This window comes from Diorhabda sublineata, chromosome 5, assembly GCF_026230105.1.
Source record: "Diorhabda sublineata isolate icDioSubl1.1 chromosome 5, icDioSubl1.1, whole genome shotgun sequence".
Classification (NCBI taxonomy): Eukaryota; Metazoa; Arthropoda; class Insecta; order Coleoptera; family Chrysomelidae; genus Diorhabda; species Diorhabda sublineata.
Window position 1 is genome coordinate 1,544,001 of NC_079478.1, and position 26,116 is coordinate 1,570,116.

Sequence of the window (26,116 nt, forward strand, 5' to 3'; positions counted from 1 at the left end):
AAATTAATTCTTACAAAATGTGTATGTTTACCTCAAAATATCATGAAGGCTATTTAGATTTTGAATAAGTGTAGCTAATTTAATGATATTAAAGATTAATAAAATAGAGGTATCGTGCCGGTTAAGTTATGGGAGTAGTTAAGAGATTTTATTAGTTGTTCACCATATATCTGGGTATCAGAAATGATATACGAGGTCTGGCTACTAAATAACGAGACTGGTTACGAAAAAGGGTTTCCATACGATCCATTGATCAAAACAGTACTGGAAGTCTTCTTTGGTGAGCGCCTTTAGGAGCTCTGCCATTTTTTGATTTACCTACCAGATCTTTTTCTAACCTTTCAAGGAAATCTGAGCAAGAGCTTTTGGTCAGGAGTCAGATTTTTTGGCACAGACTTTTGACATGTGTAACTTCTTATGTCAAATTTTTCTAACCGTTCCTTTATCGGCGTTTACGCCTCGGCAATCATTCGGATGCTCATTCGACGATCTGCACGCATAATTTGGTTGATTTTGGTCACTGTTTCCGGAGTTGAAATTGTCACAGGGCGACCCCACCCGTCTAGGACGCCCTCTAGGCGCGCAGTCTCGTTATTTAATAGACAGACCTCGTATTCTGTTCATGTCTTTTTATGTTTCATATTTTTCAAGTTTATGTATTATAATATGACATGGTTTTTGATATATAGGTATCAAACTATGGTAAATACTAGGTGTTATTTTTCGTATTGCAGTGTATCTATTCTGGGACAAACGTCATTTTTTTTACAAATGAGTAAACTTCTTAACAGAACTTTCTGAATATTTGATATCGTTATATTAAAGATTCCCACATTACATATTTACATATAAATGGTGGAACTTCAAATTGAAAAATGGTTGATAACTATTATTTTTAATAATAAATAAATAATTTTACCATAGATTTCAGCGAGATTCTACCATGAATGAAAATGGTTTTAATTTCATTTGAAAAACAATTTTTATTTTGATAAAATCATTTACCTACCATTTGTGCAGATAATATATTCTCATTCTTGAATTTTGATATATTTCAAACTGCTTTTTTATTATAATTATAATAATAAATAAATAATTATAAATTGCGAAACCCTTGCATCAAGACCAAGACCACATATGAGACTCCAAGACCAAGACTAAGTCGGTCCAGGTCTAGTATTTGCTCCTCCATTTTCCAGTGTTCGATTTTATACTGTTTAATTTGTTTTTTTGATATTTTTAATTATTCTCGCTTTAATCGAGAGCTCTAATTTACTATTCACGAGTAAAAGTATTGAAAGAAATTTGATACATTAAAACTATCCACTCCTAATTTTATACAAGAATTAGAGCTGAGCGATTTTTTTTATTATAGAAATCTCCTACGTGCGATTCAAACAACGGAAGCGATACAAAGGTCGGCGGAACTAAGAGAATAGATAGAGATAAGAGCAATAAAAGGAAGTCGAATCTGAACCGGTCGCTAAACTCGGAAGAAGTTCCGCAATCTGATTATAGCAGTGAGTAATATTCTTCCTTCAACATAATTATTTATTTGTGTACGAATTTTTTCCATTCATTTTAAATAAAAAAAGTTCTTAATACTTAATAATGAAGAAATTTATGCACATTAAGAACTAATTGATTTTTTCATAATGTTTTTCAATATTGTTAATCTACTAAAACTTTGAAATCATGTATCTAGGTATTTACCATTATCATTTAATGGAAATATCATTTTTCATTGAGGAGGAAATGCATTTTCGCATGGAGTAATGGACTCGAAAATTCTTCCTTCATTTTAAACCTCCCCCTTCTTGTGGACACCAACTTACGACTTTTCAACAGATTACTTCGGATTGGGCTCCTTCCTCCCTCTCGCTTTAATCGCTATACGATCTAAGTCAGCCTTTTTGGTGCGCAGATCTTCTTGAATGTAAATAGAAACCAAATACCAGTGGTTAATAGTTCGCCGATGTGCGACTCCAATTCTTCTGTGTTCACCTTCCTTGAGCGAATCCTTCTTCCCAATCATGTGCAGATAGAAAATTGTGCGAGGTAATCCAACTTCACCATGGTTGCATTCTTGGTAGTAGTGGCTTCGTTCATGTTCCTCCTTGATCTTTTTCCCAAAAATTTTGCCATCTTTCTTACGAGTTCTCTTTCCTCTTGTTTTATTCTCACTCCAAATACCTTTATTTTCCTCCGGTATGATGCTCTCTTTTTCAAAATAAAGAAGTTTCATCTTTCTATAAACTGAAGCAACTCTCAATGCCGCTCTTCTCTGTACTCGCGCTGTTTTTCCGTTGTATTCAATTTAGTTGATATAAAATATTTCTCGCAATAACCTGGTTGGTGCAACTTGGGATTTTCCCGAAATCTGTAGCATGCTACTCGTTACCAATCGTTTTTGCTGTTTACTCGCCGTCGATCCACCGACGTTGGCCATCAACCTGCTAAGTGTGGCAACACTCATTGCAGCTGAAATACGAAATTACTTCAAGAAATTCATCTTACTTCCGATAGTTATTCCAAGATACTTGTTTGAGCCTTTTGCCTCACGTTTTTCACTTAGAAACAACTCCAGTTTTGTTAAGAACCAAGTACAGTCCATGATTCTCTATGCAGCTGTTGACCACTCGCATCAACTGGTTCACTTTTAACTGTACCAGCTCCAGATCCCGAGCAGCAATAAATAAATATCATAGTGGAGGTGATAAATTTCTTGAATGAACTGTCTCCAACGTTTCTAACCTTTGGAATCTTCTGTTCTTGCATAAATTTAATGTACTAGTAATTTTCGTTGCTTTTTTTTTGGAAAAAAAGTGTTAGTGCAGCTATTTCCTCAAGTCCTACAGTATTACAATTTTTATTTGTTTCCGATGACGAAGAGCTACGGGTTCGTGTCTAGAAAGAGTATCCATGCTATGAGTACCTCAATTTTTTTTCTACTTTTTTTTTAAATCCAAAAACTCACCTTATTTTTTGAGCGAACTTCGTATGAATGCTGCGCCGTCAATGACTTGTTTTTGTTAACATTTATCTGTAGGTACAGATAAGGTTAAATTATCCGGCAAGAATAAAAGTGAAATTGAGAGATTTTAGAAGCAGGTCTGTCGCTATGGCAACAGACTATAAAGGTAAATGAACATGCAATCGTTAAAATATTTCATAAAGTTGATGGTAATCTTGTAAGTCCGTTTTCCATCGCGACGAAAACTCAAACCGAGTAAATTTAATTTGAAAAGTTGAGGTCGGAGAATCGATATATTGTGCTTACGAAAATATATTGTTTACTTGATGTCTGAGTGTAGGCGCTAAAGTGTAGTCATTATTCACTGCCGTTCGCTCGATATTGAATATTTTCTTTCAAAAATCAATGGCGGAGTATATTATTACTTCAATCAAATGAAGATTCAAATTACTATGCATTTCTAATACATTTTTGGTAGTTTCAACTGTATGTTTATCAGTGGCATCAATTTTTTCATCAGTAATTTTATTCTTAGTTTCCTTTAATCATAATTTATCAATTTCAATTTTGTTTTAGTATAAATTTGAACGATTTATATGTGACAATTTTGAATTTACTTTAGGGGTAGAAAATAATTGAAAATTACGCTAATAATTTTTTATAATTTCGAAAAAACACCATAATTTTTGAACGAAAATTCTTCCGTCAAAATATCAACTTTTTTTTGAAAAGTCACTGAAATTTTGATTCCAGATTGTGTAATAAAAATTACCATCACTTTGCTAAATTTTCCGAGAAAAAGCAAAAATCAAGAATTTTTTTTCAGTCATTATGTACAATTATTAATCATTATTAAATTTTTATCTCTACACTTAAAACGTGAAATTCTATGTTACATTGATAAACATAAGTAATTAGAGTGTAAAATTTTAATAAATGTAGAAAGATCAATTTTTCGCCGATCAGTGGCTGACAAGAAAGTTCTACATTTTCCTTAAATATTTTTTTAGCCTCAAAATATCTTTATTTTTACCAGGTCTCCAGTCGCACTTTCTCTAAAACATCCCCAAACCTTCTCCGAGCCTCCTTCGTGTTTTACAGTCGCTATTACACATTCGTTCACCTTTTGAAACCCTTCTCTTAGACCCAAAAACCTTAAACTTCGACTCATCACTCCATAAAACTCTCCCTCATATTCATGCATCCAATTTTTTTGCTCTTGAGCCCACTGCAACCTCTTAATTTTATTTTGACGTCTTTAAAGAGGTTTCTTCACTGCCCTTATTCCAAAAAGGCCAGCTTTTCTCAATTTCCTTCTCACTGTTTAAGTACTCAAAGCCAGATACAAAACATTTATATTGAATGGTTGAGGTCTTTCGAAAAAAAAAACTTTTGGCCGGTACTGTATATCAAGTTGATTTTGTTGAATTAATTTATTATTTTGTTTTAGATGAAACAAAAGATCGTCGCCACCGAAGACGTTTCTTTCCTCCCGAAGTATTAGAATCGTCTTTGACGACAACTTCAGGAGATGATCGTGAAAAAAGAGATAACAACATCACTGCCTCCAAAACGCATCCAGCTTCATCGCCGATCACTGCCGAATTATTTTCATCTTATTCATCAAAACTCACAACACCTAAAAAATCAGAACTTAGTGTTCACATGGAAAATGCCAGACGAGGTATCGCTCCAGCTTTCTCTGAAATGGGAAAGTACAAGCCCTATGCCAAACGTATCGTTACCTCTAGTCCTAAGTCTTCTACTGCTAGATTTAACTTAGATAATCAACTGAATACTTCGAGTAGTCCTAAAAATATACCATCGGATGAGGAAAGAACAAAAGCCATAGCTTGCAGAATGGAAGGACTATCTGTCCTTACTAAACAAACTTTAGCGAGGGTCGAAAGATTAACCAGCAAAACGCGCGATTCTCCTCGAAAAGATTCGCCCGTTTCGCAACTTTCCGATAGTCCAATTAGACAAACAAAATGTTATAAAAAAACTCCGGAAAAATCAAGATTATCATCAATCCTTAAAAAGAAATCGACCGAAGAACCTCCTTTCATAATTATAGAACCAACCACAACATCAACATCTACCATATTATCTGGGCCTGTTTCTATTTTAAAGAGAAAAGTGTCCCAAGATGAACATAAACAAGACGGAAGTGGACATACAAGTACCCATACTCCTCCAGTAACTTTTTCGCCGAACGTTCTAGAACCCACAACCACTAAAAGTAAACAAGGTATTTTAAAGAAACGCCGCAGTCTCGACGAATCGTCGGTGATGAGGCATCGTAGTTGTAGTCCGGATGTAGCCAATAAAACCGATTCCAAATCTATATTAAAAAACCAGAGACGTTCTTCTTTGGAAGAATTAAGAAGAACTCGTTCACCCGAAACGCCCCTACAAGGTATATTGAAAAGAAGAACTTCCAAATACGATGACGACGATCATTCTTTGAATTCTCCTCAGAGTATTTTGAAAAGAAAATCGGGTGCTAGCAGTGCGGGTTCGACTAGTAGCACTCCGCACGTTTCTATCACAACAGCTGTGATATTGGCAGCCGCTGGTGGCGCCGAGATGGTATTAGAACCCGAAGGAGAAGCCGTTAAACCCATACTAAAAAAGAAAAGCTTCTCCGAGGATTATTCGCATCATAGTGATACTCCTTTGGACGCTCCTAAACCTATTCTAAAAAAGAAATCGAGTACCGATACCGACGATTCCGAAGAAAAACCTAAACCTATTCTAAAACAGTCCAGGACTTGTACTGAAAGAGAATCATTCGACGGTAATCAAGAATTTAGGTTATTCAAGCACGCTTCTTCCAGTGAGACTGATTGCGACGTTAAACCGATTCTTAAAAGTAGAGACGAATCGGGACGTCAAAGACTGTCGTTTAGCGCTGAACATAAAATAGATTCGAGACGGAGACCTTCGAGACGCTCAAACACCATTTGTACTGATTTTAATGTAAGAAATTCTCGTTTGGAAAACAGGGAAACGGACGATACGCTCAATAAATCCAGACCGTTTTCGGTGCACGAATTGGTCATGTCCTTCGAGAATAGTTGCTCAACTGGAGCTATTCCTAAAAGGAGTAGTCTTAAGAGAAATAGTGATAGACACAAGACTCAACCGATTACTTCCAATGAATTAGAGGCAAGGTGAGCTCATGTCTTTACGGTATTTGGATTGTTTAATATATTCGGAACACACTATTTACACTACATCAAAACTCACGATTACACTTTTGACTCGCGACAAGTTATCGTGAAGGTAAACTGTTTCAGTCACTGAAGACGATAACTTGGTTATAATCGTGAGTGTTGGTGTAGTGTAAATAGTGTGTTCAGTATGAATCCACTAAGAGCGCTGATTGTGGGAGTTCCGTAACCTATCCCATCTTTTCTCATCTCCAGGAATTATGGGTGATATTATTTCTAGTTGGAGGATCTATCTGTATACATTTAATTGTTCGGTACGTTCGTTATTTCCATTATTTTATCTTAGATTATTTCTATGTAGGTAGCAACCAGGTTTGATTTTACTAGGGGTTATACTTCCAACAGTCTTCTCTAGTTCCACCATTAGTTACACATATAAAACGAGAGTTCAGAAATCTTCATAGTGTATGTGTATATGTGTATATTGTTAATTTTATGAAGATACCATCGTAGGTAATAAAGTTCACTGTCTAAGGTCCTTTATTAGTCGTCTCGTTCATTCACCTTATTTTTTTTCGTAATACATTGTTCTAGTATATCCTATATATGAGCTGCTTCTGTATCCACTCTTACGCTCGATGACCAGAATGTTCAAGGGGATCACAGTGTCTTGAAAGACAATCCGGTAGGTCCTCAGAACATCTTGTCTTTATATAATCTTTTTGCCGTATTTCTTCCTACGCAAGGTTTTAGACCAAATTTCCGTACCATACTCAAGGATCGTCTGTATCGTTCCCAATATTTCCTCGTCGTTATACTCTCCAATCTCCTTCTTTCTTTACCTCTTTTCGTCTGGGCTTAACCTTTTTCTTTGCTTATCTTCTATCACCTTATTCTCAATCCCAAGTAGGATCAAGTCATGGTCGATTGTATATCTCCCCTCTCTATTGGTTCGCTTCCTCAAATTCCCTCATTCTCCTTCTTAGTGTATCTTCTGCCTCTTCCTTCCTCCTATCTTTTGACTTAATTTCTATGTCTAATTCTCCTTCCGAATGTCTCTTCAACTTCCTTCAGTCTTCTTTGTTTCGCCGAAGTCGCAATTCCACAGCCTTCGGTATCCATTAAATCGCTAAGTATTTTACGAGCGTTTTCACGATTATCTTTATTTTTATAAGAACTGATATTTACATCTGATTAACACTTTAAATTTGTAGGTTTTGTTTTTCTGTACCAATTTGTCGCCAATTCAAGCTAACTAGCACGACGGTTAGTTTAAATAATTCTTCTTGATGCTCGTTTATATGACGCAAAAGAAAACTCTAAAAATGCATTTTTAAAAACGAATTACACAATTTGAGAAGATTTATTAACACAATATCTTGATATCTTTGGATATTTTTATCTTAAAAAATGTATTTAGCAGCTGTACTCTTTCGAATGAAACTTGGAAAAACTGCAATTAAAATTTATAATTCATTGAAACAAGTGTATGGTGATGAAAGTTTATAGCGTCCTTATAGGCAAAGAACGTGTACGATTTAATTTACATGAAAATTTTAATATGCGAAAAGTACGTGCAAAACTGGTGTCTCATTCGCCGGATTTTCCACCATGCAACTTTTATGTAATATTAAAAAAGAATGTTTTATATCACCAGTCTCGTTATTTGATAGACACACCTCGTATAATTGTTAATTGATCGATTTTTAACAATGGTTTATGGTTTAAAAAAAAACTGTTACCCTTCAATATTTTTCAATTGTTTTATAATGAAAATACGGTGGGTCAATTTGAATCGAAAGGGGCTCGTATATATTTATTTTTTTAATCAATACCGGCAACTACTCCAATTTGAATACCACTCAAATCAATATATACTCGTTATATATAAAGATAATATAGATAAAGTTCTAAAAAAATATTTTTGTTGTTCACTTTAATACCCTAATATAGATAATTCGTTGCCATACCAAATAAAAAAAATCGAATATATTTTAAAAAATTACACAGTTTAACTTGTGCGAATAAAGTAATTTGTGCAGAATAGAATAAAAGTGATAAATCCTTCGAAATGTAAGTAATAATTCATTTAATTTGTTTCCGTTATCAGTCACTTCTAAAGTTGAAAAAATTATGAACGTATTCAATTTCGTATTATTTTATGGAGCAAATAGCACCTGTCGGGGTTTCATCAACTGTAATATCTTCATCGTCGTTTTCTTCATGCTTAGTTTTGTTTTTAACAGCTGTGGTATCGCTATCTTCATGCATCGTTTTGTTTTGTTGACAAAAGTTCATAATTTCCTTCTGTTTTTAACTATCTTTGTAAACCAGATGATTGAGCTCTTTCCAACGCACATCATCATCTGATAAACCTCATTTTCATTTTAACGACACGTCAACAAGTAAAATTTCCGCTACTGAAGTGCAACCATTCCAAAACACAAACATCAAAAACCTCTTCTTCTTAATTTCCTTCTGTTTTTAACTATCTCTATCTATGATAAGTTACAGTTTTTTCTCGATCGTTATTCTTCACATTCGCGCAGGTCTGTCTCTTTTTCTTTTTCCTGTATTCTAACGTGATTCTTGTCTGGTTATGTTTGTTGTCGGTTTCCGTACCATATGACGTAACTTTACGTCTATTTTATCTTCTTCTATATTCATTTAATCGAGCACTGAAATTGCCTATGACGGCTCGGTAGGTATTCTCCGTGATGGCTGCCATTCCATGACGAATACTTTCTTTTGATTGTGCTAGGGAAGTCAACTTTTGATTTCACAAAACTACACAGGAAAAAGTAACCCTTAGAGACCAAGTTATGTCATCTCTTTTGGAAATAAATTTGCCAGGAACTCATTGCAGAAATCTAATGGGCGTGTGTGAAATTGCTGGAACCGTGTTTGGTTATAACCATTAAAGTAGTTTTGTAGTTAGTTCAGGCACGAAGATGTCGTCTAACATCTGCACATAACCGTTGTAACTTTGCGTCCCCTTTTATCTTCAAAAAAGTAAAGGCTTATAATTCCTTGTGCTGACATCGTAGTCCATATAGTCACTTTATGCGTATGTAGAGGTTTTTTATATTTGGGTTTTGGAATGGTTGCACTCCAGTAGCACCAATTTTAATAGTTATGTCAAATCAATTCAATGTTTCACCGAGTGTTTGGCAATGTTTGACAGAAATAAAGTCGAATTTATAACCATTGGTGAAAATGGAGAATCGGCTCCAAAAAAGGCAAAGACCGTTCCACCTGCAGGGAAGATTTTTTGGGTTGCGCGTGTGATAATTTTTATTGACTATCTTGAAAAAAAAAACTACCAACAACGCATTTGGTTAAGAAGAAAGTGTCATTTCCTGTAGACAATGCACCAGCTGACACATCTGTTAATGCAAAGGAAAAAATTAACGAATTAAAGTTTGAATTGTGATCTCATGCACCCTATCCTCCAGATTTATCCCTCTCGGATTATTTTCTGCTCCCAGATTCGAAAAAATGGCTTGGTGGTCAAAGATTTTCCAACAATGATGAGATAATGTCGATATTTAAAGGTTATTTTGAGAAGCTTGTCGGTTCATCGTTGGGGAAAGTGTATGGAGCTAAAAGGAGATTACGTTGATACATATATATACTTTTTTTCAATATTTTTGTTTTCTTTGTTGTGCCACTATTTTATAGTTAAATATGAGTTTTTATATCGAGTTTTTTAAATCACGTGATTAGGAAGAATTTCCATTATTATTTGAAATATAACTAATTACACATCCTGTATATGTTGTAACCCTATACAAAGTTACCAAAATAAAAGCATATTTTATTGAAACTATTTACATGTTACCAAATTTACATTTGTGACCTCATTATCGAGTACGTACAATTTAATACTCCAATTTTAGAAGTTTCCATGATACTTTCTTATTTCTCCAATAAATATTTAACATAAATATTATTTTTTACCGTCTAATTTGATATTTGTTTTGTAAAAAAGTTCATTTTCCACACATTTTCTTGCCAAATGTCACATCTAAATTTAGATACTCATTAGTATCGGGAGCGATTTTCAGTTGTGAAATTGATGTTTCAGTGAAAGGTGGTTCAGTGGATTTTTCTTCGTATTTTCACAAAATAAACGAGTATTTTGCTTATTTAAATGTAAATATTTACTTAATTTCCTGTTAGATTTAAATTGTTAAGCAATGTTTTTATTTTTTTTTTGCGAAATTGAAAGAATTGTAGACGTGCCTACGCGTTTTAAAAATACATTTTTCTATGAAAAGTTTCTTTAAAACAAATTTGAGTAGATTGTAGGATTATCCAGTATTTGTTCAAAAATAATTTCACGTTCTATTTCGAAAAAGATCACGAGTAATAGCACAACCAAAATCATGTTATATAAACTGCTTCATAATATTTATTTTACTAGTCGTCATGGGGATTTGATGTTAGATCTTCGAAGGAATAATTTCAGGTTAACCTTATACCCACTTTTTGTATGGTAAATTTACCATTATTGTAATATTAAAAATAAAGAGTTCAATGGGGCATGACATGGAGATTTTTTCTTAAAATTTCGTAAAATTCACTGACACGTCTAATGATCTAATTGTTTTTGTTTTGGTGACTTGTCTTTCATATCTAGTGCTGATGAGATCGAAAAAATCGAAACCAGTACATAATATAAATAGATTTATTACAAAATATAACCAGGAAGCGTGCCAGTAGTTGATCATTATCGATTCTCACCATCCCTTTTAGTTTGCAAATAAATGATATCGAATATTCTAATTGCCTGGATGGTCACTTAGTAGATCCCTTGGTCGTCCTGTTGGTAGTTCACCAGAATCAACTCTTGGTGAAATTGACTAGAAGTTAACGTACCACCACGCCCACCAAAAAGTTCGTAAAGGCTTATTGGTCGATGTGCTTATCCCACAGACAAAGAAATTTGATATTAAGCACGAAATTTTTGGTACAAACATCGTCGGTGTTGTAGATTTTCTGTTTTTCTGTAACCTTCTGATTCACCATCAAAATGGACCACTTTAGGTAATAATAAAGTCGCAGCTATTCCCTCCCACTCAACTACCTGCTTACCTAAATAAACAAAACTGAAACTACGATCCTATAACTTAAGCGCTGCAGAGGAATAATTCCTATATCAGGACCAAACCAACTAAATCCTTTTCCTAACATGACAAATTTCATCCCAACCCAACGAACCTCTCTCTAATCTCTTAAATTGAATATCTATTTAAATAAAAGTTTACCAAGAAGAATCGTGAATTTGATCTGCAATCTTTTTATTTTGTTTTTGTAGCCGCCATTTAGTGAGAAGCCCACAACATTTCAATATAGACGAAAACAATAAATCGAATTTATCTCGCAGCTTTGACGTTCATTCGTTATTAGATTTTACTTCGTCCTTGGAAAATGATAGCAATTTGAACAGTTTCTTCGCATCCTCGCTAAACAATCCAACCAGTCCGGAAAGTTTCACTTGCGGTAAAATGTCTTCCGATTCCGCGTTTCAATCTTTGGGAGACGGTCTCGAGCTAGAACAGGTAAGTAGATAGAACTTGAAAGCGGATGTTTTTTTAACCAACTGATAAAAGAACTTTGAGAAAATTGAAGGCAAATGGCGTTGGATCAACTGGTCTGTCTGTATTGAACATTTGAACAAATGCATAAGAAAAATTGTCAAAGCATAATATGTTGTAGTATTGTGTCTAATGTAATGTTTTTCTTATTTATTTAAACTGTTTTTAAACGGTGGGGTCAATTTATACAAACTTAATTTATAAATATACTAAACAATGCACTATTCACTAACACTTATTACTAAACACTTATTTTATCCTCAACATACGTGTTTTTTACGATATCGGATTATTTACTGACTACTGCGGTTATTAGAGTCTAGTTTATACGTACTATAATCATATCCAGAATGTTCGAAATCTTTAATTTCCTTCTTTAGAATCGTTTCTATAAAAAGGAGTCACAAGAGATGTAAACTTATAAAAACAATGCGAAGACGCTTTATAAACCATCCTTTCTTGGAATTTGTACATAATCTAACAGGGCCGACTTCACGGTCCATGTTATTAGACGAGTTCTTGACAGTAGGTTAAGTTAATTGCTTAGTTTACATTTGGTTCTATAAAAAATACTCTGCGTTCAGTTTTAATTTTTTCTCAACTTTACAAATTATTCAAATGAACTAGAAAAATTTGATGAGTAAACAAAATAATTGAAAACATAACCTCTAAAGCGAAACTTTTCATTATGTATTTCCTTGTTCTAAATGAAATATTTTGCTAGTCCACCGTGTATATTGGAATATATTAATGAAGGTTTTAATTAGTAATAAATAAATAATAACAAAAATTATCGCTTATAAAAAAATTATAGATTACAACAGTATTTCCATTAAATATCTATAATCGTAATTCTCGGGAAGACTATATAAAATATCACAATATCAACGAGGAAGAGTCATTGTTTTAAGTATTTATTGTTTCAATAAGTATACTGCGGGGACTTTATATAAAAGGTAACAAAAAATTAATAAGATTTTTGTAAATATCAATGATTTAATCTTGATTATTGGTCAATTCTAATTAATAAATGTTTTTACACCTTATTTCGGTCTATTTCAAAATATAATCTGTCAGTTTTAAATATTGGGATTTTTAAACACAAAATATTTTCGACGTTTCGACTTAATTTCGATTTTTGATTGAATATATTTTCAGAAGTTCCATAATTTTTAATCCGTAGATGATTACTTGATACATTTATATCAAAATGATGATATTTAGTAATGGATTAAGTTCAGCTTTTACAACCCTCGTACAATCCCGATGTAGCTCCTCGCGATTTTTTGCTCTTTCCTAGATTAAAAAATCTACTGGAAGCGGCAGTTGGAACTAATGTTTCTAGTTAGTTAGCTTATTAGGGTAATTTCCAAATTTTTCCATTTTCCGTTTTATTTATCGATCTGAACTTGTGGTACTCGATTTTATGTTGACATTTTTGTATATTCTTCTATTATTATTTTGTCCTGCAGTTTAAAAAGTTTTCATCCTTAGTTGTCGAATCATAAAAGAAGCAACTCCCAATTCAAAGTATGCATATTTCTTTGTACGAGGTGTGGCTATTAAGTAACGAAACTAACGCTGCTACAAAACAAGAACGGATGCGTTAAAGATTAACGACCCTCAGCTGTTTAGCCTGAACTCAACTCTTTCTGATGCTATGGCCACCGTGTCTGTAGACAAACCTGTGTAGCCGAACGACTGATTGTCAAATTTCGTGAATAAACTGCGCGCGAAGAATTTTCCTCACATTTGAACAACGAGAAGCTCGCAAAAATATTTGTATGGCCTCTTTGACTGCGATTGGAAATGACTCAAACTTATTAGAAGAGGTCATAACCTGCGACGAATCTTGATTTTTTACCCATGATTTTGAAAAAAAAGCGCCAATCCAAGCACTGGAAGAGTCCAATTTCGTCGAGAGCCAAAAAAGCGAAAATGAGCAAATTAAATTTCAAAGCAATGGTGACTGTTTCTTTTTCGACATCCATGGAATTATTCACTGGGTTCCTGAAGGTACAATTGTTGATCAATATTACATTTTTACTGTCCTTGAAAGAATTAGTAAAAAACGACCCGAATCGTAGAAGGAGAAGTCACCAAGATAATTGCACCAGTTCATTCCACACTATCCGTACTATTATACTATTCAATCTACTATAGTATGCCATTTTGAAAAATGTCATTATGATTATTTAAAAAAAATTCGTTCATTTCTTATCGTTTCTGGACAAGAATTAAATTTGGTAACAAAGCGTTTAATCCATGTAATGCATATTATATTGTTTTCGATTGGCTACCCTGTATATTTCCATATAAATGAATATTTTCAACAACGTTTTATCGTTTTTTTATCTGTTAGGATGAAGAACTGCTTCAGGATTCAAAGAAAGAACAGAGTAAACCCAAGTTTAAACAGCAACCATCGCCTTTAGAATTACAAATGAAAGCGATTGCTGAGGAGGCCAAAAAAACGAAACTAGCCAAAGGTATTTATACAAATATTCATACCGGTTTTCATCACTTTGATGCATTCAAAAACATTTTTTTAGTTAACACACTTAAAGGGATAAAATTCATTGTTTATTTTTTTCGATTCTAAGAATTCAACTGTAAACGAAGTTTGTTTTGTTTAGAACCCGTATATTTCAAAATACAGTTTCCAGTATATCAAAATGAACTTGAAACTATAAAAAAGTTGTGATTTGTTTTTGATTCAATTATTTTTCAAATTGTCTCATTGTATCAAACTGATATTTTCTACGGCCAAACTTGCGCACTGTTCGGGACGACTCGCTCGTTGCGATCAGCTCGCCGTGTTGTAAATTGTTAAATTGTCTTAAGCGTTTTTCTATTTCGGTTCAGATCGAACCACGGAAGATAATGTACTGTTGGAAATTATTGTCTCGATGTATTTACGAAAAAAAATCCAGTTAACGCCAAGATTTTTACAAGTGGACAGTTTCATACATTATTTGATCTTCTCAAGAAACTACATTTCAAAGCGGTACCCGCGGATGAATCTCATTTATAAATCAAACCTTTTTTTCTATCTCTAACTTTCTCCATCAACAGACTGAATGAAACATAGTGGATCCGTTGCTGTTGCAGCGCTAACATCGACATTAAAAAACGTGGACAAGGTTTTTGTCGCGGCTTATAAAAGCATTTTAGTTTTGCAGCCATGATACCTATTTTATCCTCTATCTTTCCTGCATAATCAATTTCTGGAATTCGTATCGTTATCCTCCCATTACATGACCGAAATATTTTGATTTGCGGGCTTTTATGGTGGACAACAATTCTCTTTGTGTTGCTATTTAGCGTAAAATTTCTTCATTTGCGATTCTATCTGTCTCTGATATTCCTTGCATCCACATTTCAAAGGCTTCCAGTTTTTTCATCATCGCTTTGTTTAAAGTAGCTGTTTCAATTCCATACAGAAGGATCTCGAGTTTTATAATTCTCTTTTTCAATTCAAGTCGAAAGTTTTTTACTTTACAAACTGTCATTTCTCGAATGAATCCAAGTCCCTAGATATTTGTATTTCTGTAGTTTTTCGATGTGGTCATTTCCAATTTGTAACTGTGCATTCTGATCTTGCATTTTCGAGCATACTGCTCGCTGACTCTTCTCCTCTTTTCTGTAATTCTTTGCAGGTCTTCAATTATGTTATTAACTGGGGCTATATTTATTCGAAACCTCTTTTGCTAGTGCTTCCTGGGTAATAACTTCCGAAATTGGCCACCTAATTAACAATTACTGGTCGGTTTAGGTTCACTTATAACAATGATAAAGTACGTCTTTATACTGACCAGATGATTTCTGTTTTCTTCTGTTTTTAAATTTTATTCTTCTTCAATTTTTGGAAGCAACAGCCACATAAGTATAATTTTTTAGGGAATGTCGGTATTGATAGATACCGCTCACGACGTTCAGGTGCTAATCCACAATTTGCTACTCAACCTGTAACCTTTGAAGAAATAGAAGCTGCTTCGAAAATTGCTGACAATGCTGCGGGTGGTTAGTATTTTTTTTAATTTCCAGATTTTATTGGACACAAAAGGTAATGGAGTAGTGTAAACGGTTAAATTACTAATTATTAAAAAAAATAGATCATGTAATGTATAAATAGTATTTCATTTATTATGTTTTAGGACCTTTTTTCCATCTTCTGGAATACGTCATTTGTTTATAATTAATTATTATTAATAACCTAGCCTATATGTAACAAATTTTCTTTGTTATATTTCGACAGTAATACAAAGTAATTTCAATTGTAATTATCTAATATTAATTAGTTAGTGTACGTACGAAGGTTGTCTGAAAAGTTCCCAACCTCAAATCCCAAATATATTTGCGCAGACGTTGAGAGATTTTCACTAAAACTTTTTGGTCATTTTCGACGTCTAGTTGCTGATTCACTGACAATCGTATATGTTAGTCGTTTTGAAGATTTTTTTGTGCCAAAAACTACGATATCATCAAATGGTACTAGACGAGCGTCGAAGTAAAGTAAAAAGAGATTTTCAACATATCAATAGAAAGAATTTGACATAAATTGACTGTAGAATTATGTATTAGAAAGCTATTCGCGTGTTGTGTTCCGCATTTGCTTATTTTGGACCAAAAGCGCTTTTGAATAAATGTTTTTCATGCTTCGTCGACGTAGCTTAAGCAAAATGATTCGATTTGTAACTATAGACGAAACTTGGAACCACCACTACACTCACAGAATGAAAAAACTTTCAAGAACCTTCTCCCAAAAAGGCAAAATCAATTGTATCGATTGGAAAAGTGAATTGTACCTTATACTGTGATAATCTTGGAATTCTATTTATTAAAAAGAAGAAATTGCAAAAAGACGTCAATAATTGAAGGAAAATAAAGTGATTTTTACACTTTGGCGATTGCCATGACTGAAATTAACGCATTGCACTTTAAATTCATTGACCATCCACCGTATTTACCCAATCTGGATCTTATCGACGTTTTCTAACCTCAAAGTTTCAGACGTGGACGTTATCGCAGACTTTTTGGTACTATTATGTAGAAGGGTCAAAAATAAAAATGATAATGGAAACATTTTTTATTTCGTTGTTTAGTTGAAAGAATAGAGATGAGGGAAAACGGTAACTAAGTGAAACTAGTAAATATAATTTTTTATATCTTTGTTAGGTTGGAAACTTTCCAGACAATCCTTTTAGTTGTATTTTATTTTCGTAAGCTTTCAATTTCATTATTCCGCTTACTGTTTATTTGCTGCAGATGACGAAGCCGATCCTTGCAATATGAGTTTCGAAGATAGATTAAAGATGTTCCATCAAAAAATCGATCGAACCTCCATTAAAGCCGTTAAACGAACACGACTTTGCCGTACTCGCTTTGCAACAGATGTAGTCGACCCTTTCGATGTAGAAACTGCACGCAGCTTGTTTGCAAAACCGTCCCGTGCTTTAGGTGTGCTTTGTTTATGTCAATATTATTTATGCATGTGATTAAAAAATCATTTTCATTTGCTTTATACAGATAATTGTTGGTGAATCTGTGACAAAAACAAGTTTCATCAATGGATGATAGGTTATGTTAGGTTAGATCGTACTAGTTGTGTTGGTTCTTTAGTTTTACGTTGACGAGGAAAATCGAAACGTATTCACACACTAAATCAATTAGGAATATCATGAGACTAATAAAATAATTAAAAAAATGGGTAGTGAAAGAATATGCCTTCTATGAGGTTATGTGCGTATTGCTTGAAAGTTTAAAGATGAAAAATGGAGTAGATGCATGAAATTTTAATTGTTATATCGGAGGTGGGTGTCGGAATGGTTTCCAGGATGTTAATATTGGAAAAGTAGATCTATGGATGATTGCATATCCAGTAGTACAGTTACCAGATGAAAATTTGTCCATCATAGACAAGACTTGAAAAATCCGAACGTACTTACGTAGTTATCCAGTGATTGATGATGTTTACCACTTTTTTCAATTTGGAAACCAAAGTAGTTCAGTTTTCTTTTTAAATTGTTTCATGCTATTTTTATTATTCCAGGTGGTGATACAAGCGATGACTATGACAAAACAACAGAAGCTCGAAGTATTTTAAAATCGACGGAACCTAGCCAAATGGGTAGAAATTTATCGCCGCCTCCGAAAAAATCAGTATTAAAAAAATTTCATTCGTTTAACATTTCCGATAATCGGAAACCAATCCTCAAAGTCGAAACGTCGCCGGACAAAGACGACGAAGGTATTTCGTGTAATGATTCGGATTCCGGCTCAGATTCCGATGTATCGTCGAACGCGGTTCGGGAAATTGCGAAAAGTGACGAGAGAAAAATCGCGAACAAAATGGGAAAATGTAGTGGGGATAGTACTTCGGAGGGGGAATCTTCCGGTGGAAGGGAAGTTAGAAGTATTTTTATGAACGAAAATCGACTAAAAGTCAAGTGAGTAATTTTGAAATTTCTCTAAATTATTATGATTTTTTACAAAACGAAATCTGCATACTAACCGTTAGTTTTCATCGCCAAATGAAAAAACAACGTTTCATGTCCAACCTGTATTAATATCAATAAATTAATGATGCAATTAACCAAGGGAAATAGAACTTTTGGTGGATGTTATTAGTGAAAAAGTTGCTCACCATGCATCATAGATGTTTTTTTTAAACTAGTTAATAAAGAATTTTTGTATATTATCACAAATGGAGGGGGAATATCTTTTTTGACATACACAACATATAATATCTCTCAATAAGTCGTGTGACTGACACACAGATGGCGCTGCCATTGTAAAATCTATATGACGTTTATGAAGTACCAACTTTCAAAAGACTATGTGTGAAATTTGGAGAAATTTCGATTAGTAAGAAAAAAGTGACAGCCATTTAAGTGAAATTACTTTTGTTCTTTTAAAAACAATTTCTTTTTTTTTTAATTTATCATGCTTTTCGATTGAAAAAATATTGTACAATCTGAGCAATGGCTTCAAAAGTGTTATCCGGATCTTGTCCATCGAAAAGAGTAATTTATTATTGATTTGCTGAATTTAAACGCCGTCATACAGACACCGATGATGATTAACGTTCTCGTCAGGTAGTTACTCCAGAAACCATCAAAAAAAATCCACAAATCCGTTATATCTAATCGTAAATTGAAATTGCGTGAGATAGTTGAAGATACATTTAACCATTTAAGTTATAAGATTAAATTTGGTGAATGCAATGAGAGATTAACAATTTCAACGACGAGTTCTTCAGCGATAAGCCACATTTTAATTTGGACGCTATGTCTACATGATGACGCAATTTTTTCGGGCCTCAGCCGCAACTATTTGAGCATTACAACCGGCCGACATCGCACATCGCACACCACCAACAACTCGGTATAAGTAAGTGATGGAAATAAGGTCGTAAAAAACAAAAATGTCTTCCTGCAACTCTTGAAGTGAATCCACAGAGGAAATCGATGCTTTTTAATTCAAATAAATTACTTTTAAATATATAGTATTGGATTATTATCTGTTAAATTTATGGGTAACCTTCGATTAATAATTTTTTACAGTGTAGTAATAGCAAATAAATCCTCTTTGCGTTTCGCAATACCGTCGATAGTTTCATCCTACAGTAAAGGCTAGTCAGACGTTATTATTACTCAAGATTAAAATAAGTGGGTTTCTAACAATCTTTCGCTAGCTAATAAAAATAAAAAAGATCAGCAACTTCAGCAGTAGAGCAGGTTCTTGAAGCGCACCGATAATCTATATAAAAAATGAAAGTTACCCATAAATTTCTTACCATCGATTACAGTGAATAACGAAATGAGAATGGCAAAATCGTGATTTGATGTCATTTTCATTTTTAAAATGTTATTATTGCATACAGTTGTGCTACGCATTGAAGAATCGCCTATACGTTTCGTAACATCTTCACGATTCGTTATAAGATAATTCAATATACAATTTCTTCATTAACATAATCAAAAATATACGTAAAAATAGAAGAAAAATGATCCAAATTATTAATACAAAACCTACGGATAAATGATTTTTATCCCGCTCCTCATCTCGAGAGAATTTTGAAATATTTGAGGTTATGAACTTTGCAAATGTTTTTAACCGTTTTGAGGATTTGTACGAGGTACAATATGTTTGTAAAGGAGCAAATATTTCATTAGAAATCAAAAGTAACAAAGTATTCGGCCGCATTCTGCGGCATCCTATTGTTAACATAGCTAGGTTGCTCTCAAGCGTACCCCGAAGATGCAAGACCTCCTCGACAGGCAAGCTCATGAACACCGAGTTCGCCTGCAGACGCCCAGAACAATTTTAGGTTTTTGTACGATGTACAACATGTTTGGGAAGCTTTATCACCAATCGCTATATGTTGTATCTTGACTCAAGGTGTAAATAATTCAGTGAAAATAAAAAATAACAAAGGATTCTGCCGCATTTTGCGGGGTCCTATTGTTAAAATAATTAGGTTACTTCCAAGCTTACTCTGAAGATGCAAATTTGCTTGAAAACGTCTACAACTTCAATTTATCGAGACTCATTTCTTTGGAGAAGTGCGAGGCTATGGAATCACCTACCGAGACACGTCTGACACAAGTACTACAACCTACAGAAGTTTTAGATCAATGGAAATTTTGAAAAATTAGTATTAGAACGAATGTTGTACCAAAAGTAAGGTTGGCAAAAAGGTACAACCTCGAGGAAAGGTTGAAGAGCTACATCCAACAACAATGACATACGCAGTTCTAGCAGTAATCTAGTTTCTTCACGGAAAGAGATGAAATTTATGGTGAATAGTTCAAAATGCTCACGAATGATGCAGGGCTTTTGTTCATAGTCGCACTAAAATAGACGATAAATAATGAAGTGAAAGACCGTCGGTGTAGGATGCGATTAACCCAAAAAATTAACAGTGAGCTGCTCAAAGATGGAGTGTCATTATCCGCGACACAATTGAAAGAACTTTGGCTTATGCAAAATCAATGCCTGTTGAGTCTCCCGGATGCTGACTGGCGGACAAGAGGAGTAACGATTTGTTTGTGCTCTGTGAGGGAGTAGACCCTCAAGGAGAAGTTATTGGACTCGTCACAAGATAAAAGATAGGTGGGTCATTAGACCCCCGAAACAAAACAACAATCTCCTTCGGTTCAAATAAATGCAGTTGGCTGGAAAGGTTATGGGATCTGAAGTAGATACTTCTTATTAATTCCACGTAATCCGAGAAGACGATAAACCCCGACAAAAATTTTGAAATTGACTAAATTTCAGCGAGCAACGTTTGACCACACGAGAAGCCCGCAAAATACAGAAACTTTTGAAGAAATTTGTTATGCCTCGTCCCTTGTATAGCCCGGAACTAGCCATTAGTGATTATCACCTCTTTCTCAAGCTAAAGGAACACTTAAGAAGCAAACGCTTCAAGAACGTGGACGAACTCTGAGCATGCTTGCTTTACGGATTTTCGGAAGACTTTTTTTATTTAGGAATGCAAAAGCTGAAGCATCGTCTTCAAAAGTGTGACTAAACGGTTAATTGTTGATGCCAAATATACTTTTAATTTTTATACACCTAATGATGACAAAGAAATATTGACAAGATTTGGCTACGTTTCCCAAATTGCAATTCGTTTGTTGTTGAGTCGTCGTTGTTTCTTAATTTTAGTACACCCCGTATAAATATTATTATACAGTTGCGCGCAAGTAGCAAGTATTCGAGTGCAACGATTATCGCCCTATCATTAAAATTATTCTTCGTTTCATTTTGTGTTGGTTGTTGCGATTCTGATTTATAATTCCGTTTGTGTTTATCGATACTCGTAGTCGTTGTTTCGTTTTTTTCTTCTACTTATAGATTTTTATCAATATCATCAGTTCAAAAGAGTATTGTTAATAAAAAACGGATAAATAACAAAAACTAAGCAATGGAGTTTCAATTTACTCGCATTCTTATCACATTTCATAAGAATAAAACCAAATATTGATGAATTTAACGTTTTAAAAATTATTTACCATCTGCTACGGTATATAAATTCAGTGGGAAAAGGTAATTTATGTTTTATTGTATTATCAGCGATGAGTTTTTATTCTTGACCACATACTGGTTAAAAACTTGAAGAAAAAGAAAATCATTTCGCTGTTTCAAACAACTCGTACAATTTCAAGTTACGTGGAATAAGATCGAAAAACTTGGTGGTATTGAACTATTACCGCAACCATCATTTAGTCTGGATCTTGTATCGTCAGATTACTATTTATTCAGATCTATGGCGAAATTCTTGCTTGGGAAACAATTTTATTTCAAATAGGCCAGTGCATTTACGAAATTACGTGACAAAATCAACAGTGGAAAAAAAAACAACTCCATCGTGTTCTAGGGGTTAAATAAATGTTATGTGCATAAAATTCAACATTTTTTGTGCATTAGTTATTTTTTTTGCGTTTTGCGATGGGCAATATTGTAGAGAATTGAAAAATCTTCAAAATAAGCTTTTATAAATTAAATTTCGATAATTTGTTGCTTAGATATTCAACCGAAAGGAAAAAATTTTTGTTAAAGGTTTTTGTCCGTTAGTTATTTTTTTTAAACAATAAAAATAACAAAAAATTTTGTTTTTTGCGCTTTGCGCTGAACCTACGCAAGACTCGTTTTTGTTACTCTGAGGAATATTGTAGAGAATTGAAAAATCTTCAAAATAAGCTTTTATAAATTAAATTTCGATAATTTGTTGCTTAGGTAATTCAATCGAAAGGAGAAAATTTTTAATTTTTTAAATTGTTTATAATTTGTTTAATTTTAAATATAAAGGTTTCTTATTCACTAAAAACTGAGATATCGATGTACTTAATCAATGCTCTAAAGATGGGCCTTGTGACCCCTATAGTTTTTGCAAAATGGCAATTAAACCACAGGAGGCCCTTTTTTTGCTCACCGGATGGTTAGGTTATCATCATTTGGAAAGTCGCGTTGGAAAGAAGAAGAATTGAACTAAAAATCCCTAATCTCAGTTTTTTGAATTTTTTTTTGACATCAAAAAAGTGTTCAAAAAAGGGGTAAAAAAATTTATAAACAATCTATTGTTTTTTAAACATTTTATAAAAATATCGTAATGTCATATTCGGAAATCTAGCGGTTTAATTTGGAGCGAAGTTAAACATTTTTTTTTAAATTCACTGTGGCTTTGTTTTTCAATATTAAGGAACGTTTTTTGCGTCATTTTGTAGGGGAAGCATGAAATTTTTATCAATAAAAGTTTCAATAATCCGGAGCAGCGGAGGAGTAGGGAAAATAAAAAATAAAGACGGCGGGCTCAAAAATGCTCGGACAGACTTCAAATCTGCGGGGCGCTGAAAAATATTAATTATCTCAGTAACTATTGGGCCGATTTTTATCTTTTTTTTTTAAACTGTGCTAACTCGTTCAGCTAAAATTAGCTGTCACATTAGTATTTTGCTAAAATTAATAATTTTCCCCTCTATGAATTTTGCAATTTTTTGTAAGACTTATTTATTAACCAAATAAACAGTTATTCATACTGGCATAAAATACTTTGCTTTCTAGGTGAAAATACTTAATTTTATGGGGAAATATTTCATATTTACTGATTTATTTGAAAGCATTTATAAGTTTCATAAAAAAAATTTTTAAAAATACTCCCTAATACTGTGAAACAATAATATAAATGAATTGTTTTTGTTTTACTATTAATTTTGTCACCAAAAGCCTTTTTTTCGTAAGCGCCTTGGCCTAAAAGGAGATGCTGAAAATGCAACTAAGCCCAAATAATAATTTTACCATTACCATTTTCTTTCTTTATTATTATTTAATAAAAAAAAAAAATGTACATCGGAACTGATACCGCCTTGGGTACCGCTCGTATAATCGCAACATGCCCTGGGCTGATCTTTCGAACGGGGGTAGATTAAAGGAAAAGAGGATGTACCTTCATACACGTGCTGATTGTTTTGCTTCGCCGGTACTCGTAAATAGGCACGTCGGTTGCTCGATTCGATTGCGTTCATTCGAGGATTTTGAACCGTATGCATAACAGGGATGGCCGGTTTATTTAATAAAAATTTTTAATAAATAATTGTATATTCTATGATGAAATTACTACTATTATGCGAGAATCTAGAAGTCAAATGTTTGTTTTCAATACCAGACTGTATCTACATTCACAAATTCTCCCTTTTCGTAGACTATAGGGTCCATTAAGAACGGCGTCGAGGGCCTCGACTCGAGGCGTCCGTACGCCCGAATCAGCGCACAAAACATCAACGCTCTCTCTACCTCTCTCTGTTTCCCTATAGTCAATAATATCACAGACTTAAATTTGTTATTGTCAGTCTTTGCGCGTACTGTGCAACCGGCTGAACTTTATCTAGAGTGCACCGTTCCACCTCTGGTTTCGGCTATACGGAAGAGAATAGCGAAATGAACTCCGATCGATAATATCGTACTAACTACCGTCGTTTTTGTTCGATTGTCAATTATTAAATAATTGCTTCGGGTTTTTTGGTATTTTTTTGAAGAGGGTCTAAGTCTATGTGTTAGCGATGCTGGTAAGTATCCATGAAGTTTTTTTTCTTATTTGTTAACGCCGGATTAGTTTGGTCGATATTTTATTGAATTTTGTTGTTTGTGGTGCTTTCCTTTTATTATTTTCACATTCAAAAATATAATTTTAACATTTAATTATGTTTATATTTACGTTATACAGTATTTGGAGTAACTTTTTTAATGATATATAAGACTAAATGTTAATGTTATGCTAATTAACGAACACATTTTAAATATTCACCACCTGTAATAAAATTTGATAAAACATTGTGAATATTCAATAAAAATATGTATAAAGGGGACGTAAAATATTTAAAAATAATTTATATTTTTATCTATCTAGTTTTTATTTATTATAGGGGGCGTAATTAATTTTTAAATATTACTACGATTAAATGTATTAAATATTTTTTTTACCGACGCATATTTTCAAATTATTTTAGACGCTTTTTCCAAAATTAACTGCTAAATGACATAATTTCCTCATAAAAATTTTCATTTCAAATCAATCAACGAATTTTTGGTACAAATTACGTGAAAATACTTGAGTAGGTAATTATTATTTTTTAAAAACAATAAAATCGCTAAGAAAAAAGAAGAAAATTGAAAATTCGAGGTAATCTAGCTAAATAGTTGGCTATTCTTCAAAAGAAAATAATCCCCACATACAAATTCTCCGTAAGGTTTTTAATATAATTCAATTTGTACTGTCAGAAATAGTATTGTCTAAAATTTTTTGGAATCATCCCCTAGGTAAGGGTTGAAAACAAATAAGTGCTAAGAATTACAATTTTCCTCCCAATAAAGTGGAAAATTCTGAATTTTAATTGAGAGATTTTTTTTAATTCATAACAAATGAATATTTTCAAATTTCATTGTGAACCGTTTTTCTCAGTAGAAAAAATTATTTTACTATTTTCCGAATTGTATAAAAAATGCTGTAAATGCTAACTTTTTTATAAAAAACTATAAAACTATTCTCTGGAATTAATATTAGATATTTTTGAGAAAAATCGCATTTTTTGCCAGTTTTTAGATCTGCAATTATCGTGTGAACATCTGTACAAATGAAAACCTTCAAACCAACTTTATTCTAAGTTTTTTCTCGAATTTTTAACGTTTCCCCCAAAATCCAATTCATTGTTCAATTATTTTCACACCATTAAGGCGATATTTCGAAAGAAATCTTAAACAAACCTTTTTCAAAATAACTTAAATTAACAATTCAAGATTTTACTCAGAATTCGCATTTGAAAATCCATTTTCTGGGACTAACTGATTGGTTGCTCTATTCTAAACATTCCTCCAAAATTTGATAAACACCTTCACTTCTACTTGATCCTAGTAGTAAAATCGTATCCGTACATTTTTCTGTATAATCACAGCTAATGAATTTTCAACCTAAATGAAAGTGAAATAGTGAAATATCAGGAATATTTCCGAACTTCAGCTCGATCATAATTTCATTTTCAATCAAAAAATAAACGTATATGTATATAGGAGATAGAGGGTTAACTTACCACTTACAAATTTATCAGGATTACGTTACAAAGATCCAAATATTCAATAAATTCTCAATTACCAGTATATTTTACGTGAATATAAAATAAATATTAAATACATAGCAAGTTGAAACGTGTCTCATTCCCATTATCTAGTAGTAACTAGCCCACACTTGACAGATTTTTAATCTTGTACACGAACTTGTTGAATTTCAAGTACAATTCACTAATTTATTAGCCAAAGCTGCAAGTTTAAGTCAAGTTATAAACTTTTGTCTTTGACGCTGAAAACAG

The 26,116-nt window shown here is 33.2% G+C and overlaps 1 protein-coding gene across 3 annotated transcripts in view; it reads left to right on the plus strand.

Annotated features, from left to right (window-relative positions):
* Positions 1 to 26,116, plus strand: part of LOC130444644 (uncharacterized) — a 132,600-nt gene that overhangs the window by 57,963 nt on the left and 48,521 nt on the right. For 2 of the 3 annotated variants that reach the window (XM_056779896.1, XM_056779894.1), the window contains exons 5-11: positions 1,376 to 1,520; positions 4,425 to 6,150; positions 11,471 to 11,714; positions 14,113 to 14,239; positions 15,651 to 15,773; positions 17,019 to 17,210; positions 17,803 to 18,199. In XM_056779896.1, the coding sequence (XP_056635874.1) occupies positions 1,376 to 1,520; positions 4,425 to 6,150; positions 11,471 to 11,714; positions 14,113 to 14,239; positions 15,651 to 15,773; positions 17,019 to 17,210; positions 17,803 to 18,199 (2,954 nt within the window). The remainder of the gene's footprint in view (positions 1 to 1,375; positions 1,521 to 4,424; positions 6,151 to 11,470; positions 11,715 to 14,112; positions 14,240 to 15,650; positions 15,774 to 17,018; positions 17,211 to 17,802; positions 18,200 to 26,116) is intronic. The other variant, XM_056779897.1, reaches the window with a different exon arrangement.